This window comes from Aethina tumida, chromosome 3 (assembly GCF_024364675.1).
Source record: "Aethina tumida isolate Nest 87 chromosome 3, icAetTumi1.1, whole genome shotgun sequence".
NCBI classification, from domain to species: Eukaryota; Metazoa; Arthropoda; class Insecta; order Coleoptera; family Nitidulidae; genus Aethina; species Aethina tumida.
In genome coordinates this window covers 32,666,430-32,687,135 of record NC_065437.1, presented here as the reverse complement: position 1 = coordinate 32,687,135, position 20,706 = coordinate 32,666,430, and the positions used below count along the sequence as shown (strand labels likewise).

The window sequence follows — 20,706 nt, the reverse complement described above, 5'->3', positions numbered from 1 at the left end:
ATATTTTTAAAATTTGTTATTATAACAAATAGTAAAATAATATTACTTTAAAATTTAATTTAATATTATCCTTTTAAATACATTTTTATATTAGAAGAAGTATTTGTTAAATTAACATAATTCAAATACATATTACCATACAATTAGAAATGTTTATCAAAGATATATATTTTTTTAATATTTATTTTTAAAGACATTTCCAAATTGGTTAGTTGTATGGCCAAATATTTGGCACATCAATATTTTGCTTAACGTAGAGAAATGTCCTGTCTGTATAGAATAATTTAATGAAAAAGAAAATGCATTTTTATTGTAATAAATAGTAAAGTATTATTTTAAATTTTTAAATTAAAGTTGAAAAATGTTGTCATTGTATATGTTTTAAAATAATTATTACTTTCTCGGAAATAAATGTGAATATTTATTATAATAAACAATAATAATATTATTTTAAAATTTAATTTATTTAATATTAAATATTTAAATATATATTTTTGTATTACTCCAACAATATTACTGTAAAATTATTATGTATAACTTATATATTCTACAAAATTAGTATAGAATTATCCGTATAATAATTATATAATATAATTTTTCCGTACCACAGAAATATAAAATTATGTACTAAATGAAATTTAAAGGAACGAAACATATTACGAACAACATTAGGGAATATAAAACTTCCCTCTAAAGAGACACTTTAAGATTACGAAATAAAATAAATTTCTCTGGAGCGAATTTGAGGTAAAAACTGTTCCATTTATAATGATGTTTCGTTCTCGCATATTTAAGTACCGGTTGAAGTGCTTTTAAGTGAAACAAAATCAAGCGTTAACATGAATATTGAAAATACCACTTAATTTTAAGTTTAATACTATTCGCACAGGCCCTGAAAGCTTTTTAAGCGTCAAATCATTTTCGCACCTTATATTTCAGCGTGAATTTCCAAGTAAAACGGTTGTAATCCTGTACTTTTACTAACGCCTAAAAGAAGCTTTTAAGCATTCCACTTTCGTCAGATCGTGTTCGCAGAATAAATATTGACGCTCAATCGGATAGGGTCTAGTCAAACCGTCAAATTCATCGGCGCAGATTTTATATCTTGTTCTCACTGTCCGATCCACGCTATAATTTCTAATAAATATACATAAACAAATAATGGTTTATTTCGTAATTTGTGAAACGTAGTCAAAAATATGAGATACGCAAGCTTCAAAGGAGGAAATTTCTGACTTGTCCCGTCAGCGAAATTAATTCTGCTGTGTTTATATGTCTGTAACGGACTTATCCAGGTACAGTTTTCGTAACGGAAGAGATAGCCTCGTCATAATTTTAATTTCGCCGGCTTGGCATCTACATGTTAGACACAAGCAAGCAAACGGATTCGCATTATAAGTTAACCGACTTCAAAGAAACTGTATACAAATAGAAAACGCAATACCGGCGTACATCTATGTCAACAATAATCAAAACTGAAATTGGAATACCACAGGTATTTTTGCTCGACTTGCCAATGCAAACTCGGAATTTCATCCGCCTGCCCCGGATGATATTTAAACGCGTACACAGTCCCGGATTCGAAATATATTAATCTCGTGGCAAACGACTTAATAATGGTTGTAGTCTGTTTGTGTGATCGCTGTGTAATAATTTATTAGTTTGCTGAATATCGGGCGACCCGCTAATGATTCTTACCAGGATTCGAGTTAATTGATGTTAATTGAATGATATTTCAAAACAGATTTACTTAATGAAGTGTTAAGCATTTGCTGGGATATTAAAGAGGTGCATCCACATAATTTGTTTTGGGATTTACGTGCACATCAATTTGGAATAAAACTCCTTGAAAATGATCTTATAAAATTAAATATCTTTAACCCTTCCTCTATCTCAGATCTTCCCCCTGTTTGCATTGCGTAAGAGTGGGACTGAAGTTATTAAATTGAATATCGACAAATACGCAGGCCCCTCTTATTCTTTTGAAGTAGTTTGGTCTAATGTCAATGTTTGTTAAAAGACTGATTACCTCGACGCAATGTCAGGATATTTACCGAAAGGGCGCACGATTACATTGCAGTTTTGAGGGGGAATAACATCACAAGAATACGACTTATTAGTGATATATGTTTTTTGTTTTTATTGATACTGCAAACAGAGGAGTTGATTGATATGGAAGCTACAAAGGCTGTAACAAGTTCATGTCTAAAAGTTTTATGACACACATCAGTCGTCGGTGAAGCCTATAAGCGGGGAAAATGCAATATTGAACGTAATTTGTGTACTTCGCACACGTATGTTATGTTGTAAAACTGAACGTAAGAGAAGACGGTTGTTTGCAAGCGCTTCTGGCTAGATACAAATGATGTTGGCGTTTGCGGAATCTCACCACATTTTTACTTCCTTTACTCACCTAGAATAAAAGATAAATTACGTTTTATAGTCCGTGATTTTAGAAATAGTAATAAGAAATGTAGTATTAAAATGTAATTATTTGAAAGTAATTGCTAACATTTCGATTACTATTTCCAAAGAACTGAAGTTTTGCCAGGAGCTGCAAGATTACAATTTCCATAGCCAATAAATGTGCTTTGGTATTCATAGAATTCCTGGATACAACTCGAAATTACCCATTTTGCGTAAAAGGAATCAACCAGGTCAGGTCAGAAATGTTCTCTTACACTACTACATTGTGAAGTGATATTTGCAATATGCCTTTATCTCTCTGAAACTATAAGATGCACTTTACTACTAAATAAGTATTTTATGATGATATATTTAAGGCTATTAAATATTATTTTAAAATTAAAATTCAATTAAATTTTTCGTTTAAATATTGTTTTCCACGACTTAATGAAATTTGGTATCAAACCAACCAAGTGTTCTTTCTGCATTTCAATTCTTCGGGGACTTGCCGAACTTCGATAAGTACAAATTGTGTATTTCTCATGTTTTCAAACAGATATCACGTAACGGGAAAATTTTTGAATTTCGCACCCCACAAATATTCAGCGCCACGTGCAAACGAACACTTCTGTCTTGGGAATCAAACAAAGGTTGAAATTTGAGAATATCCTTAGCGGTAATGTAAAAACTGTTTCAATTCAAGTTGGCCATAGCCTCCCCAAGGGTTAGTTGATGTGATGTAGGATTGACGTTCCACAGAATCGAGAATTAATAACTAGATTGGGGAATACGTATTCCATGGGATCTTAGATACATTCGAGTCGTTTGTATCGGCCGTCAATTTTTAAATCTTTTTACGATACAAAAAGTAACCCCTTTAAAATTTCGACCCGCGATCGGTACATATTTAATGCTGAGACAACGGGAATCATAATGAGATTAGTGGCGGGGTCAGAAAAATTCGTAAACTACTTTAACTGTTATTGGATTCGGTGTTATGGGGCAAGACCCACATTCTCGTGGGACTCGGAAATACGCTTAAAACTTATCAATAAGAAATAGAAAAAGCACCCTCGCCTTGCGTCGCCAAAAGATTGATATTTCGACCTATACATTTTTTATGAGGGTGTTAAGGAATATTTAAAATGTAACTTTTTCTATTTCGATTTATCACGGGGCGTGATGTTTATCACGTCGCTGAAATAACGCTTCGCGTAGGCTGCAATATATTTGCGAGAACTATCGCTTGAAAAGTGGGTCGCTGAAATATCTCTTTGTTTTACAAAGAATTCGTGAGTGAAAATGCCTCTCATTGTGATTTTCACCCAGGTCTGGCACTTTCCATTTACGTTTGCGAATTGAACTTTATTCGACGACGAAGACACACTACGACTTATTTACGACGACTGTAAAAGTACCAAGAAATTAACTATTTTTTAAAATTGATCCTAAAAATTGTTGATTTAAATTATCAAAGAGATTTAAATTATAGAAATAGCTTTTAAAATATTCAATTGCACCTGTTAATGAAAATTTTGCCATAGTTAAAACAATGGTTATGCCTAATGAAACGAATGCCAGATTGATACAATGCGCAATTAAATATTCATGTGACTTTAATCGTCCGAAATTCTCTTGGACTATTACGTCATTTCGAAATCGAATTTCCAACGAAAATTAAAACTGATTTTGAATTTCAAACGGTGGAAATTAGCAGTTCACTAAACGTGAAACGTGTATTTCGATCCAATATGTTGCCTAATAAAAATGCAAAACGGCGTTATGGCCAAATAGCCGTGCGCATTAAAAATTTTATATAGAACGGACAAAACGTGAATACCAAAAGAATAAATTTTAGTTGCATAATTAATGGACATTCGTAAATGCAAATAATAGTAATATAGATTTGTGTTAGCGGGAAACGTTGGAACTTCTTCGAATGAACGTGTTTATAAGGGAAAAGACGTTCATATAAACTATGGTTTAAATTTCGTGCAGTTATCGACAACATATCAATTCAAGAGGTTGCGTTTCTAAAGTTTCCACTATTAATATCCGTTTTATTAGTTTGCATAGGTAATTATTACGGACTTAGTCTATACACCGCGGGTTTGCCGCATTATTTTAACAAATCGGGTTCGATGCACATGAATTTTCGTGGGATTCGTGGAAAGTTGGGCGTCGACGTTGCAGATAGCATGTCTGCACAAGTTCGATCTCGATTTTCTCTTATTTTATTATAATCGGCGTGTATCAGTGGCAAGCAAGCCCTATCGGGTATGTTCGGCACGCAACTATTTACGATAACGTGGAGAATATTAGCCAGTCACGAAAACGGAAAGGGAAACGTAGGTATATAAAAATAATGCCAATCAAAAAAGATGGGGCGATATTATAGCCTGTCTGAAAGCCACACCGGCACGAGTGTCGGGGTAATTTGTAAATTTGACACACAAATAACAAGAGGGATGTTTATTTTCGTCGTCTCTGACTCATGCCACAACATTAAATATAATTATATTTGTGCCGTTCATACGAATCTGCCACGTCGAGCTTAAGAGATCCTCCCGGAGTCGGGAAACTCAGGTAAAATCACGTATCGCCATCGATTCTGTGCGGTCCACCGGCCGATAAGTCCCGGCCTAAACGATCAAGCCAAGTTGATTAACCTTGTTATAACCCGAATCCCAACAGAATTAAGAAGATATGTTTTAAATTATTCCTAATCCAATTATCCCACAAACAACGGGCATTTTCTGTCTGTCTAGACTTCGGTGAACCCCTGGGACCGGGAACGTTTTTAAAAATGCTGTAATTGCAACTCTTGTCATAAACACTGCGGCACTCCACTTAAATATTCATAAATATGCCGTTTTGCTACGACTGACGTTTACATTTTTACCGTAGAAATTCGCAAAAATGGCTAACTTCATTTTTGCGAAACGTTCGTGCGACTACGATGCAGGTCCGATGTCCTTTTAGTGGCGTCAACGTTTATTTAAACTGTTTAACGGTCTATTCGGATTTCGGAGGAGCTTTGTGTCAACAAAATAATTTATTATTTCAGATGTGGTCTTTTGTACTATTTATATGTTTATTTAAACATACATCCATTTATTATCATTAAACGTGGTCGATTTGTTGATTGACGCTTTTAGGAACTACTAAATAAACATGTTAAGTGTGATCTACAAACTGTGTAAATTTAATTAGGACCATGAAAATGAAACGAAGTTTCGTGAATAATTAATAAATATTGATTCAATTATTTTAACAATTTAACTCTAGATGGATGTAACTAATTATACAAATGATTTCATTAACGAATGCGGAATATAATTTTAATTAAAATCAAATTGATTTTCCAAAAGTACTTGCAATATTTCAGAAAGACTCGTTTCGTCAAGTTAAAGAGGAAGATGTACCACTATATAATTTCTACTTAATGCTACTTTCAGGATCACTAACTTATACAACTGATCAGTTTTTCTTAGATGGAGATAAGATAATCTTCAACTAGAGTAAAGTTACACAATATTTACAATTTTGGTTTTCTTTAGTTTCTCTTTTACTGTTTATTAATTTAGACCTTGGGAGTTTAAGAAAAGCTAAGGTTAACAATTTGTATGTATCTGTATAAACAAAATATATAATAGGAAAATAAAACAAATAACTTCCTTAATTATGACAGTCTACTCCAAATCTTAATGAATTTAATATGAAAAACCTTAATGCAATCCAATTTACATTCATCCATTGAAATTTAATTCAAATTCTATAACAAATTCATATTTTTTGAATGTACTCATTTCCAAATATTTAATTTTAATCAATGGATTAACTGTATCCCACGATAACATAAAATTCATTAATAAAATAGTCATAATTCTTTAAAATATTAAAATTAACATTAAATTAATTAATAGTCGAACAAGTCTTGATAACTCAATTTTTTTCTGTCAAATCATTGTTCGAGTTATAGAAATTTCAAATATTTTGAAATTTACAATATTTTTTATAGTTAAAATATGCACGATTAATTTTACGAAAGCCCACAAAAATCTAAGAGTTTATTTAAAATATTAAATATCGTTTTATGGTCATGTTACAATGCAATTTTTGCTTAAAGGACTAATTCCAACAAAAGTAGATCTATAAACCCGAACAAATATAGATATGACAATATAATTTACAAGAACTTATTTTTATATAGTTTATTCAAATTATAATAGAGAAAAAGTGATTGAAAATGATTGTATATATTTTTAATTTTAAAGATATCCAATAATTCACGTAGAATTAAAAAAATGAGTCTAATTTTACAATCCATTAACTCTAATCAAATGTCTGACGAAATAATAACACAATTTGGTTATTCGCATCTAATTCTACAAATATGTTATATTAAATTTATATGGATGAAACAAATGGAAATGCTATTTGCGAACATGCAATTCGTAATTATAATGGATTGTTAATATTTTGTACCTCCATTTACAGATTTATTAATATACAATGTGTTATTAGGGCAAAAAATGTGATTATTGGCTAATAATTATTACAAACATGCATAAACCTGTATCCAATTACGGCACTAATATTAATTTATATCAGATATAATTATTAAAAATACGTGATATATTGTTTGTATCACTTCCATTTAAATTAAATTTCATTCCTAATATTTACGTTCAAATGCTCAAATCTGTAGTCAATTAATATAAAATTAAAATTTAATTTTACTCGTTCGTATGGTTGATGATAATAATTACCATCCGGATGGTGACTTTGAAGTTTCGGATCAAATTAACCGGCGTTAAAATTTGGCGAATGCCGAGCGCGAAAGTTGATAAAAGTTTAATGGTCAGAATGTAACAAACAAGCCGACATCTAACAAAGTTCGCCGTGAATGGGCCGTTTAATGCGCTACATTTGTCATGTACAGTTGATTACATTCGGTCGATTTGTGTGAATGGTTTCGTGGGCACCGATAAGGCCATTTCGTGCACATTTACGCGTGGACTGCCTAAGCGGCTGACCGACAAAACTTTCACATTTCGCCGCCGACGTCACGATAAGATGACAATGAATGTGTGCTCGTATAACCCCTTTTATTAAACACACGTTTAATCTTGCATAGCCTATTCTAAAATTTAGGCGGGGGATGCCAAGCCACAAAATAAGCGGCATTCCCATCCGCAGGAAAGCAAATCTGGATTCTGATCCTAGTAAACAATTAACATTTAGTATATAGTATAGTGTAGTATAAGAAATGCATCAATTATGCTTATAAACTTGAATAAAAGAAACTGTTATTCAATTGCCTTTTAAATTTAAAGATAAAGTAAACCTAACTGTTTACTAATCGATGATAAAATAGAAATTACGTAATATACAATTAAAATTACAGGTCTTTTACATTTACAATGTTTAAGATCCATTCACTGTTATAATGCTTAAAAACATGAATAGACATTTTACCACACAATAAGTGATCCTTTTTGACATAAACTTATTTTATTAAGCTTTTTTATGAATTATACAGTTATGTATAGTTAGAGTTTACAGTTTTTTTCTTTTAATGAATGTGTGTATATTTTATACAGATAATAAAAAATTATGGAATTTCTTAAATAATTACTTAATTTTCTATTATGAAGAAAAAAAATGAGGTATACCAATATTATATAGTAATTCATGTTTTACAGTTAAAAAAATATTAATTTTCAATTTTAAACTTATAATTACTTTACTGACATATACAGGGTGTCCCAAAATTAATGTAACAAATTTTAACAGTGCATTTTATCTTCAAAGTAAGTCCTAGTTTTCAAACATTAAATTAAAAATGCTTCATTACATCCCTTAAGAGAGTGTTCTTTGAAGATGAGTTTTTGTTAATACATTTCAGAAACGGTTATGGTTTAAGCATCAAAATTGTGGTAATCAGATAAATTAGAATGCGACTGTCCTATTTGGTATGTGCATTGGGAACCAAATTATTTATAGGAAAATCATAAAATTCGTTTATTTTACTAAAAATAGTACTCTAATTGTCCATTTGTAGCAGTCATAGCTCTTTTCATTTTAAAATTTTCTGTTACGAGCGCTTTCAGGCAGGTACCGATAAAACCTGAAATATTAATTAAATTTCATTTAAAATATTTACATTAAAGATTAAATATTTTATAATTTCCTAATTAATATAATTAATTATTTATGTGCATTAAATTTAATTCCTCAATTTTTTTAAATATATTGTGCAATTTTATTTATTTAATATGGAAAATCAAAATAATTGTATTATTTAGCAGAATTGAACTGAATATTAAAAAACCTTTCGATAGGTATCAGCATTTTCTACGACATTTTACAACCAATTTGTCAAAATTTTAGGTGAAATTAGTGAATCAAACAAATATCCAGGAAGAAAGTCACTTAATAAATACTTGACCTGAAATAGTTTACTAAGTCAGGTTTAGATATAATTTAAAAAAACCAATCAATATCTTTTTACAAAAACTTTTAATGAATAACTTAGATTAGATTTTTTTGTCTGGTCTAGGAAAACTGGGAATATTAAAATTAACTAATTTGGAACACTCTGTATACATAATAATATTTTCTTAATAACATAGTGGTTTAATTTTATTTATACAATGATAAATGACAAGTAAAAACTGACTAAAATTGAATTAAATTGTTCTATAGATTTGAATTTGGCCGGCAGAAATCTGATTTCGAAAATTATCCGTGTACCATAATCCAATCACGACAATACAAAGGGACTGTATTCATTTTAGACAGGCCCGCCGATCCGCCAAAGTTCCACAATAATTGGAATTCCAGCGGTATTGTGCATCCTTGGAGAAATATCGCCCCAATATTGTGCAATTATTGATATTTATTTACGACCTTTGCCACCGTAGGTTTCCCGATATTTATGCCCTTTCTTGTTCTATTAGGGGCACAATGGTTATTGCCGCTGACAATTGATAACTTTCATTCATCATGGACCAGTGCAATTTCTGAAAAACCCGACATTTACGAGGGACCGATGCACAAGTACACTTGATTACTCACAGAATTTTATTACATTTCATTAATCTAATAGAAAACTTAATTTAAAAATTTATAAATTAACCAGTAATTAATAAAGCATAGGATAAATGGATGAAGTTGTTCACACTTACGCCCGTTCGGGGGCAATTAAAATCCGGTGAAATTTCTTCCAGACGACTTTTACGTGCAATTCGCCCGTTTTTAATATCGCCAGCCGTTTTACATTCGCACACCGGAATTAATTAATCCATTTAGCAAGTAAAACGCCGGCTAATTGTCCGTACAAGTTAACTATAAATGGCGATTCGGCCGCCCGTACTCCTGCAGCCGGCCGTCCGAATTGTTCATTCATTTCTTAATGACGGAGATTAAAGCGGCTTTCCCGTACAAGGTGATTTAATTTTCCGGTGTAGCTGGTCGCGCGATATGTGTGCATAATAAAATGTCCGGCGGCCCGTTTCGAATTGTTTCGGCCGGCGGGAATGGCCACCGACGACCACTGCCGGAATTAATGCCGAAATGCAGGTCCGTACGCACGTGCATTTACATAATCAACTCTACGTAATTAATGGACCGGTCCGCATAGAAACACCAACGGAAATTATTTATTATTTATAAGTTTGGTCCTACTTGCTTTTTTTTTGTTTTCGGCCACTGTGATTATTCTTTTTTCGGACAAATTTAGTGCGGCGATCATCTGTAAAAGCTGATGAAATATGAGTGTAATGTTTCAGTTTTAATTGGACCAACTCGACTTTGTGTTTGTTTAAAGGAAATACGTACATGTTTAATCAAAGTATAACATCATATTCGTATAAACAAAAGGACTTCCGATGCGCACAAAAGCCGGCCTGATTGAGCTAATTGCACGCGTATATCACCTAAACAATTCCATTTTTTCGCTTGTTTTCTTGTCGATGCTCACAAAAGAATGTGGCACCGTGGGTATTGTTCCCCGCAGATTATTTATTATTTATTCAGAAGCCTGTAAATTTCGACTGAACATTGTTTAATAAAGCCCTTAATAACGTTGCGGCGCAATTGAGGCGTCAACCGCACCAGCGGCGGCTCACTCGGTGCGTTCTTTTTCACGGCAAGTGAGTCGGCACCCCGCTGCAGCCCGCCGGCCGCCATAAATCTCACTTTTATATCGGCAATGTTGGCGACACCTATGATCGTTGCACCGTTGGCCTGCCTTTAATTAATGGCCGGTGAAAATAAAAGCCACGGAACGAAATCCTGCGCCAAAACGCCTCCGATATTCGGACCCCGACAACTCCCGTATCATCCACTTTCAGTTGTAAAAAAATATGCGGACGACGGCGGTTTTCGCCTCTTGTTTTAGTGGATTGTTCGGATTACGTCGCTGTGCACCACGTCCAGGAAAAAAGTAAACCGGAATTAAATATTTGGTGTTATCCGGTAATTTTTTTGTCTAGTCCAGACTTTATCGTTGAATCGATGGAATAATATTTATGTACACATTGGCTGATTTTAGTTTTTTCAAGAATTTTCAGAACAAATAGAGAAACATTGACTAAGTGACCATATTTAAATTTTTTTAAAAGTTTATTTACAAACGAAAACTGATATTTAGCTAGACTTAGCTATAACTGTAACAATTCTTTTATTTACAATTTTATTGAAAGAGATTCGACTCGTTTTTACGAAAAGTCTCATAAAACAAGACATAATCTTAAATTTTTGTGATAATATGTCCAAATTCTTTACCTCATATGGAAATCATAATTTGATTTGTTTTTAAAATGTCGAAAAAAAAATCTAGATCTTCAAAATATATATCATTTATAATATATATTTAGGTAAGATATAATGATATTTTTGGTTAATATTTAGATAACTAATATTGTAATTTACATGTATGGTCTTTGTAATATAAGATACATACTACAAAAAGGATATCTTTGGAGATAGTATGTTGAACTTTTTTATTTCAAATAGAAACCGGAATTGAACTGTCTTTAAAATATCTGAAAAACGTGAGCTTTCTAGGATTATATATTTTATAATATAGTTCTGGTAATTTTCGAGATAATTATAAATTATTTTTAGCTAAAATATGATGATATTTCTGGTAAGTTTTAAGATAATTGATATTGTTATCTTCATGTACGTTTTTACGTAACACATTCATCTCAGAAATGTATATTTCCTTAAAATTTCGAGATAATATGTCAAACATTTTTATTTTAAATGAAAACTACGATTGAATTTGAAAAACATGTCCTTTGAAATTATTTAATTTTTATATATTAGCTAAAGAACTAAAGATATCGTTAGATATTTTTGAAAAAATTCGGGATAATATGTCCAACTATTTTATTTCAAATGAAAATAATAACTGAATTTGTTTTTGAAGTATCTGAAAAAATCAAGTGCTTTAAAATTATCTAATTGGTAATACATTAAATTAACTGAAGTTAAGATAATATTTCTGGCAAATTTTGAGATAATTAATATTGTTTTCTTAAAATGTTGAGATAATGAGTCCAACTTTATTTTATTTCAAATGGAAATCATAAATGAATTTGTTTTTAAAATCTCACTTATTAAATTCTTGACCTGAACTACTTTTCTAAGTCAGGTCAAGATATAATTGTTAAAAAAAATTCAAATCAATATCTTTTTCCTTTCTACAAAAACTTTTAGTGAATAAGTTGTGATCACCCCATATATTGAGTATCCCTGTATATTTATAAGATTAAATATATTTAATCATTGTTTATATCATATTAAATGATCAATTGCGTTTTTTATTTGAAATAAGTTGCACATATTAACTTAAAATGTTTTAAAACGCTGGAAAAAACATGTTCTTTAATTTTTTTTAATTTTTGATATATTAAATTATCTTTAACTAAAATATAACGATATATTTCAAAAATTTCGAGATAATATGTCCATCTTTTTTATTTCAAATGAAAATAATAATTGAATTTGTTTTAGAAGTATCTGAAAAAATCAACTTCTTTAAAATTATTTAATTGGTAATATATTAAATTATCTGAAGATATAATGTTTCTGGCAAATTTTGAGATAATTAATATTGTTTCCTTAAAATGTTTGGATAATATTTATTTATTAATTTAAAATGGAAATCATAAATGAATTTGTTTTTAAAATGTCGGAAAAAATTTGTATTCTCCAAAATTATTTAGTTTGTAATATATTTAATTATAATTAAGGTAAGATATAACAATAGTTCTGAGAAATTTCAATATATGTATAATAAATAGTATTGTTAATATAGTTGTATATAAGGGCGTGACAGATAAATTATATTATTTTTGTTTTCAAACTCAAATTTTATATCCATCAAAGTTACAAAAACTTGTTATATAAATACTAATTTTCAAATAAATGCGGTTTGCGGCATTATTTTAAACAAATTGAACTGACAATTAAGTTTGTTTTTCTCTATCTGGTCTGTATCAGAACATGTAACAGCAAAAAATCATCCAATTTAGGTCATCTTGTCCAATCTTCGGCAATAAAAATAGAACCATCGATTAAAATTACAAGCCCCAAAGAGACCAATTACTTTAATTATAACCTTGAATGAATTGAACAAATATCGAAAAACATCACGTGCATATTCGACAGCCGTAATTTTCCTGATGGCAGTTAAACACACTAATTAACCAGTTTTTCGTAATAGGAAAACCAACAATGTATTTCAATGAGACCGGCTATTATATTGATTGACGGCGCAACGTAGATATGTACAGAAGCCTGCATTTATAAAACAATTAATCTTTGGCTGTTGCAGTGCGTGAATGTTTTCTTCATGTAATTATAACGTTGTTGTTTCGTTGCAGTCACGACCGAAAAGTACCCCGTGCATTATCGGGTCGGCGGTTGTGTTCTAATGAATGTTGAACGGTGAAACCGGAGCCCGTAATTTTTATTGCGTTTCGCAAACGTCGCATAAATCGACCTGTCCACCGTAAGGTGTCGGCATATCAATTTCTCTTGAAAATGATTCACGATTTATACAATGAACTCACAATCTCATAATTTGCGTGATGATTATGAAAGCTGAGTAAAGCGTGGCTTCGTACCACGGCCCACTATTTCCCAATTTAAATCACAAATTTGTTTTTATACACGTCTAGCGTAAAATGGAAAATTTTACCCTCCGCAGTGGATATAAAAGTGACACGCCATCCCGTACGTTATAATCAAGGGTAGCAAATATAATCTACCCCGATGCTTTTTACCTTCTCGGTCGTATCTTGTCTGCGAGGCAATAAACTGTCATCTTCATCATATGTTACGACGTTCGATATGACCTGTAGTACGTTGGATTACACATTGCGTAAAATTGCGCGGATAATCTGGTAGGCAGTTATTAGTTTGCAGCACGCAGGTTATGGCCGCAATAAGCCGGTAATAAGCTGCAAATGTTGCTGGGAAAACGTACGCGGGAATTACGATCAACGCCAATATTATAAGTTATAGACATTTTGTAACTAATAGCGGCATTCTCTACTCACCTCGCAGCTCGATTGGTTGATGTTGCTCAGGTTCAGTCTGTATACGCGATCCCTGAAAAGATAACGATCAATCAGTAACATTTAATGGCAAATAACACACTTTTTATTGCATAAAGAAGTTTCAACATCGAATAAACGTCGTAAATGTGGAAAAGCAGACGTGTATGTAAATACTTTTTATAAATTTATTTTTCACGAGACTGCTCAGTGCTGAATATATTAATTGAAATTTATTTGATTTCATCTTATTTAAGTTTTTGTTATGACACAATAAAATAGTGTAAATCGGACACATCAATGGGCCTGGCGTCCTATATTCTATTTTCAGTAAATTGCATTGAAAATGTACATTGCATTTTTTATGTTTGTTAAGTTGGTGAAGTCGAAAAACAATGGCTTTCCAATTAATACTCTGATTCGCGAACAAAGTGAGTCCTGATATAAAATATAACGGGAATTTGAAAAACTGATGGTATCTCTTTGAAATACATTCGATTTAGTAATCGGATCTATGTATTGTTTCAGTCGGAATCGATGATACAAGTCGAATTCCGGCGGGAGCATTTTATCTATAATGCCGAACTACATACGGTTTAGTTGAAAAATCCAAACGCAGAAATAAACAGAAACATAAAAGTACTTTTGTTGCTGAATGATTAAATTCTAAAACCTTTGATATGCAAAAAAATGTTTCGAAACTGGCTTCCAACAGTGTTCGATGAATGGATGAAGTGCGGATCCCTTTCATTCGACATCCCATTGCATCTCACCGAATTTACTGTACAGAAAATCTGACCGCGAAATATTTTAATTATTAGTAGATTCAGTTTATTTATGCTCGCAATGAAAATTAATTAAACAAATTCGTTAATGAATTTATCTGTCGCTGTAATTATATTATGAGTATGAATTGGGTATACAATTATGATAAAATACACATATTTGAATAATTATTTGTTAAAATAAATTTCAAATAATAATTAACGATCATTATTATGTAAAATACATACGGAACCGAATCATATTAGAAAACAATGTTTAATGAACTATTTTCTATTGCCATTAGTTTTCCCATATTTTCGTTTCAATTATTCGTATTTAAATGTGTGTATATTGAAGTAAGTGGTGATTCACTAAAAGCACCCATCGAACACATCGGGTAAAAGTGTTGCCGTCGAGTTGCATAAATTGCAGTTCAAGGAGCAATACATCTCGCAGAATAAATAACGTTTGCCGTTCTCGCGTTAAAACGGCCAGCAATTATTTATTCGCATTCTTCCGACCTGCGAGTAAATTATTTTTAAATCAGTTTAAACGGACAACCGAAATTACTTCCAAAAAAATGATTCTCCCCGGGTTTGAAGACGATAAATAATAATATAAATGGCACGGTGCTGAGTGTATATTAATTTTAATTCCGAAACAGTGTTCCAGAAATGAATATTTGAATGAGAACATAAATAAACATGAGTCCTAAGCACAGTATTTTGTTGATTAATTTTAATGTGGAAAACGGTGTTTTCGAAACTTAACTGTATTTGTGTCAGGATCTTGTTTATGGCTTTTGTTTTCTTTGGCTTAGTTCTGATCAGTTAGAAGAAAGTAATATATCTAAGTTACTTTTCTGAATGTGATTTACAACGATGTTTTTTGTCCTCAAATCAAATATTTTGATATTTTCCTTTGAATTAATTATAATTGTATCATTTATATTTAATCCGTGATCATGTAATAATGTATACAAAAAGTTTTTTTTAATATTTGGAATTCAAGAAACAACATTCGCAGGAACAATTCCAATGTCAACCGTGTGACCTATTCGGTCCTTTGTGCACGTTTCACTAGAAGTTTTAATATTACATCAGGCTTTTGTTGAGAACATCTCAGACAAGACAGTTGATTGGCATAAACTTACTTGATTGTTGTATCCCGGTAGATGTGTCTCGCAGCCGTTCTGATATGTTTCCATTAAGTTATTTCTGAGGGCTGCTTATTTATAATTTCGTTAGTAGCGAGCACGAGACGTCAAAACCCAAATCCTTCGCCAACACGAATGGAATATTGAGTTTAGCAAGTTGTCGTCTCCTGAATACGCGTACATATGTACGGTTCTTTTTATGCAAATTGGCGATGACGGATTCCTATCCTATAGTGGCGTTGGAATTGGATGTGTTATCTTTAGTGCTTTGCCTACGCCACGGTGTTCTTTCAAATGATAATGATTTTAGGTAACTGTTACTTTTATAAATTTTTTTATGCTCGGCCAGTGGATAATGCTTAAGAAGGGATGGGTTTCTGTCTTGGACCGTAAAAATTTCGTATTCCGCAGCGACTCCGATCACTGCGAGTATCCTAGACAATGCAATTTGCGTTTCACATGTGGCGTAAAGGTGCAAACGCCCTCCGGGACTTTGGTAAGACAGTAGTAGACGGACCGGATATCAAGGAAATGTATCCAACAATTTACATCCATGGTAGTTACGCGCTCCTGAATAATATATGTGTATGTCCGCCATTTGCCCACCATCCCGATAAACGGGCGTTTGCATTCAAAAAGCACATCGGAGTGGAAATAATGGAGACGTTTTCCGTCGCGTATTTTCACCCTTGCTTCCTAAACAAACGCACCGTTCAGTCATTCTGAGCTCGAATATTTTAAGACTTCAAAAGCTGAATGTGTTTATGGTATCTTTCTAATCCAGCGAGTACGCTAAAAAGGCTTCGGAATAATATCGATCAACTAGACAAATACATCGAGATAATTCGATCTAACGAGTGGCAGGTAAAAAATTATGTGCTAACAATCTTTAAAAACTTGTCGATCTGGTTCGCATCTGTTTAATGACGATTCCAGCTATGTCTGGTATTTAGCTGATGGAATGTCCTACTGTGGCTAGGTATTGTTAACGTGTCAATAGCAAGACAGAAAAAGTTAATATATGAAGGTACTACAAAAAATATTGCTTAAAATACATGAACTTTTTTCATGGATATTTGTAATAAGTATTTATTTAATTCTTAAGCGATGTAAGCGGCACAGAAAAAGTTAATTTATAAAAGAATCTTCTTACTTTAAGAAGCTTTTTAAAATACATGAACTTTTATGGTGATCCGTGATATTTGTAATGAGTATTCATTTATTTCTTAAGTGATATAAGTATTTACGACGTAAAGATCTTAACATCTTGAGTCATATAGTTGAAAGATGTGAGTAAAGAGAATTCTTTACAAGGCATATATATGATTACACTAAATAACTGCATTTTCAATTTACACAGCGATGAAGTGTAAAGAGAGAAATGCGGTGTTACAAACTATTGAAACTACCGAATGCGAGTAAATTGACATTTACGACACAGCTAACTGTATGATATTATGTAAATGAAATAATCCCCCATCGAGCAAAATGCTTCTCTCTATCCGGTTGCTTTTTAAAATTACAATTTATTGGATATAATACATGCAAATTTCCCACCTGAAAAGGTAAATAAGTCTACTGGTTTTACTTACTCTAGTTTGAAGTAAAATAATCACAATGGGTATGAGATCTAGCCTTGTTTATAGTTATATTTGGCGCTGATGATTTGGAGGCAAAAATCCATCGGGACTATTTTACAAAATATGAATTTTAATAAGTAATTTTTAATTTCTCCAAAACATTGCTAATGTGGAGTTGGCCGAAGTCCAGAATTTAATTTGTAAATCGTGCTCATGTTTTACACTATGTTTTCGCACTGCGTTGTTTTGAAAAACAGTAAACAAGTGTATATAGGTCAAATGACTGTTAAAATCCGAATCAAATAACAAATGCGTTTTTAAACGGCCAACAGCCGGCAATGCGTTGCATTATTCCAAGCGATGCAATTATGCAAACCGAAGCGTGTAACGCTCCGGTGATGTAGTTGCGCAGGGGGGGTTAAAACCGCATTAGAGCAAATTCCGAATTTAAATTTACAACAATTAAAGCGAAATTGCAAGACAAGAGAAGGCGGCGGCGTCGCAAGTTAATATTTGAATGGCTGCTTGACATCCACTGGCTGATTTAGTTCGGCACAATTGCATCCTGCTGTAGTTTCGCCGCTCTCGTGCACATAGACTGCAGAGTGCGGTTTCGACATTCCTCGGGCCTTACAATAACGAAATCATGGTCCTCCAGATGGAAGTGCCGGGCGGGAGTCTTTCTTCGTAATTGCTGGTTTAGACGGAGCCACTCGCGAACATATCTAGGCTACAATGTTAATGAGAACTGATACAGTGCACTACAACGGGTTACGGCCGCATCAAAACGTTTAATGAACGAATGGCTTACAATGTATGAGTTAAATTGGCAAATGTAAGGAAAATGTTTCAGCATACCAAGATGGAGTCATTAAATCCTTTTTTGTACTTTTCTCATACGTCTTCAGTTCAATCTCCTAATTTAGACAATAAATTAAAATACTGATATTAAAGTGAAGTAAGTATGCGTTGAACAACATTTTAAATAAAGAACACCATTCAAGATGCGAATCAATTAATATGTAACAGGCAGCTGCGAGAACACGACATTCCATTCCTGTACAGGAATCAAGTATCATAAAAGTACATATTTTTATTTGCCATCTAAAAATGGAACATCCGTCCAACAATTAAAACGATAATCTGATCGAACAGTGAATTTAAACGTTCGCGAGTCGTCACGTTCATTTAAAGTTCGACCTTTGCCATACAAAGATGTTAATCTAGTTACATCTGGGTTCCGTGATGCGCATGTTAATGGACGCAAGTATGGATTGGAAACCACGAATTATATTAACACGCAAAGTGCCCTATCATTAAGGCAATGGCCGTAATTGTAATTGTCTTGGAGCGCAAATGAACACATATCCAGCCACTTTTTACCCGTCTCCGTTGCTGAAACGTGTTAACGTTTGGCTCAGATAAACCAGAATATATTGCAGTTTTATAGTTTCACTTCTTTTTATTTCTAACAAAGCAATTATAATTAATTTTGCAGTTAGTACAAGACCGCAATAAAACTTCCGAACTGGTACGCTGGGAATAAATACGACGGAATCACAGTTTAAACAAGATAAAGTGGCCTTAAAACTCAAGAAACAATTGTAAAATTTCACGTCGCCGTAAGTACGAACGTGACACTTTCCAGTGTGCTAATGTCAATTTACGCGAGGCTCCGGTCATCTGGCAATTCATTAGTTCTGGTCCCTGTGAATTCCGGTATTTTCTCTATGCTGATGTTGCCCGTTATTTAGAACCGCATATCTCCGGCCATTGTTTACTCATATCAGCCGCTCCCGCATCCACGGCCAGAGGATTTGCACTCTTCTATTTTCCCTTTTAAATTGGGACCTTTTCGTTTTTCTCCGAGCACATGTGTGCGCGCCTGTCGCAAGCTAAAGTGCCGTAAGTTAATAGCCATGTGTGTTTGTTAGCGGATAATATTCCAATTATTCTGGCGCGGTCTGCAACAATGGAAAATATACATATATTTGGAAAGAGATTCCAGTTTGCCGTTATGGAACGACTTCGATAGTGTCACTAGCATTGTCTACAATTAAAATGCAAAGGTCTCATTGAATGTTTGCCAAGTTACTACGCTACAGATAATGTTTGCAGTTTTTTGTAACATAAAGATAATATAAAAATGAAAGAATCGTTACAAAAATATCTCTTTTGAAGTAAATTTTTCCTTTAGAGCTCTACTGCTACTGATTGTAACAAAAGCCCGATCAATTCTATGGAAACAAAACACGCGAATATTGGCCTTATTGCCAATAAAATAGCAGTCAAATCCAATACGTCGTATCAGTGCGTCGCAGTGAAAGCGATCGTCTCCATAAACATCCCTAAACATATTTACGGCTCGCGGTTAATACAACAGAAAATTAAATTGCCTCTCGATACGTGAACGGAATGTGGCGCAAAAAATGTGTTTATGGAGATTAGGCGGGGGCGTATATAGGGCCCGTGAACATCTCTGTGCGAGGCTGATGGCGTGTCTCCGAAACCTAAATTTATACTTTCAAATGTGTATATCTTATGCAACGGATCTGGCGGGGTTGGAAACTTTCATCGTGGAAACCGCCATACGTGCTGGGATGTCGATATTCCGTGTTTTCGGTTATTGTCAAAGAAACACGTACCGCCGTAGTCTCTGTGAGAGTTTACATAAGCGACAACACATCCCCTTGGATCGAATTTGCCATAACGAGGCAAATGTTATAACCCTAAATGGGTATTAAGTATACACACAAAGATGGGTCGTAAAGAGGTGATTTCAATTTTAAGCAGTCATCAGATCAAGAGCCAGCTCCAAATTTAATTTTGGGGATGCAAATTAATTTACATACAGTAATTTCCTTACTTATGCTATATATGTAAGAATATCAATTTATATACATTATTAGTCGTCAATAAGCAGCTGCTTCTAATCACTCTACGTAAACGCTACTGTTTGAAACAAAACATATGACGCATCAATTTTGAGTAGTCATCATCTGTGAGTTAGTTTTAAAGGCAGCTACAAATTTAATTTTGGTGAAACAAATTAATTTATACAAAATAATTTCGTTACTTCTATGTTATAGTCAAATTTTATAAATTATCCAACTTCAGCTTATGACCACCAAACGTAAGTGCAGTTTTCTAAAACACATATCTAATGACAATATGTCATGGTACCCTGTGGTTCAATTTTAAAACGTCATTAGGTCAAGAGACA

At 32.8% G+C, this 20,706-nt stretch overlaps 1 protein-coding gene across 1 annotated transcript in view; it reads right to left on the bottom strand.

Moving 5' to 3' along the window:
• The window catches only part of LOC109594953 (semaphorin-2A), a 171,685-nt gene that overhangs the window by 37,526 nt on the left and 113,453 nt on the right, over positions 1–20,706 (bottom strand). The window contains exon 3 of the mRNA XM_020010223.2: positions 13,986–14,037. Coding sequence (XP_019865782.1) covers positions 13,986–14,037 — 52 coding nt within the window. The remainder of the gene's footprint in view (positions 1–13,985; positions 14,038–20,706) is intronic.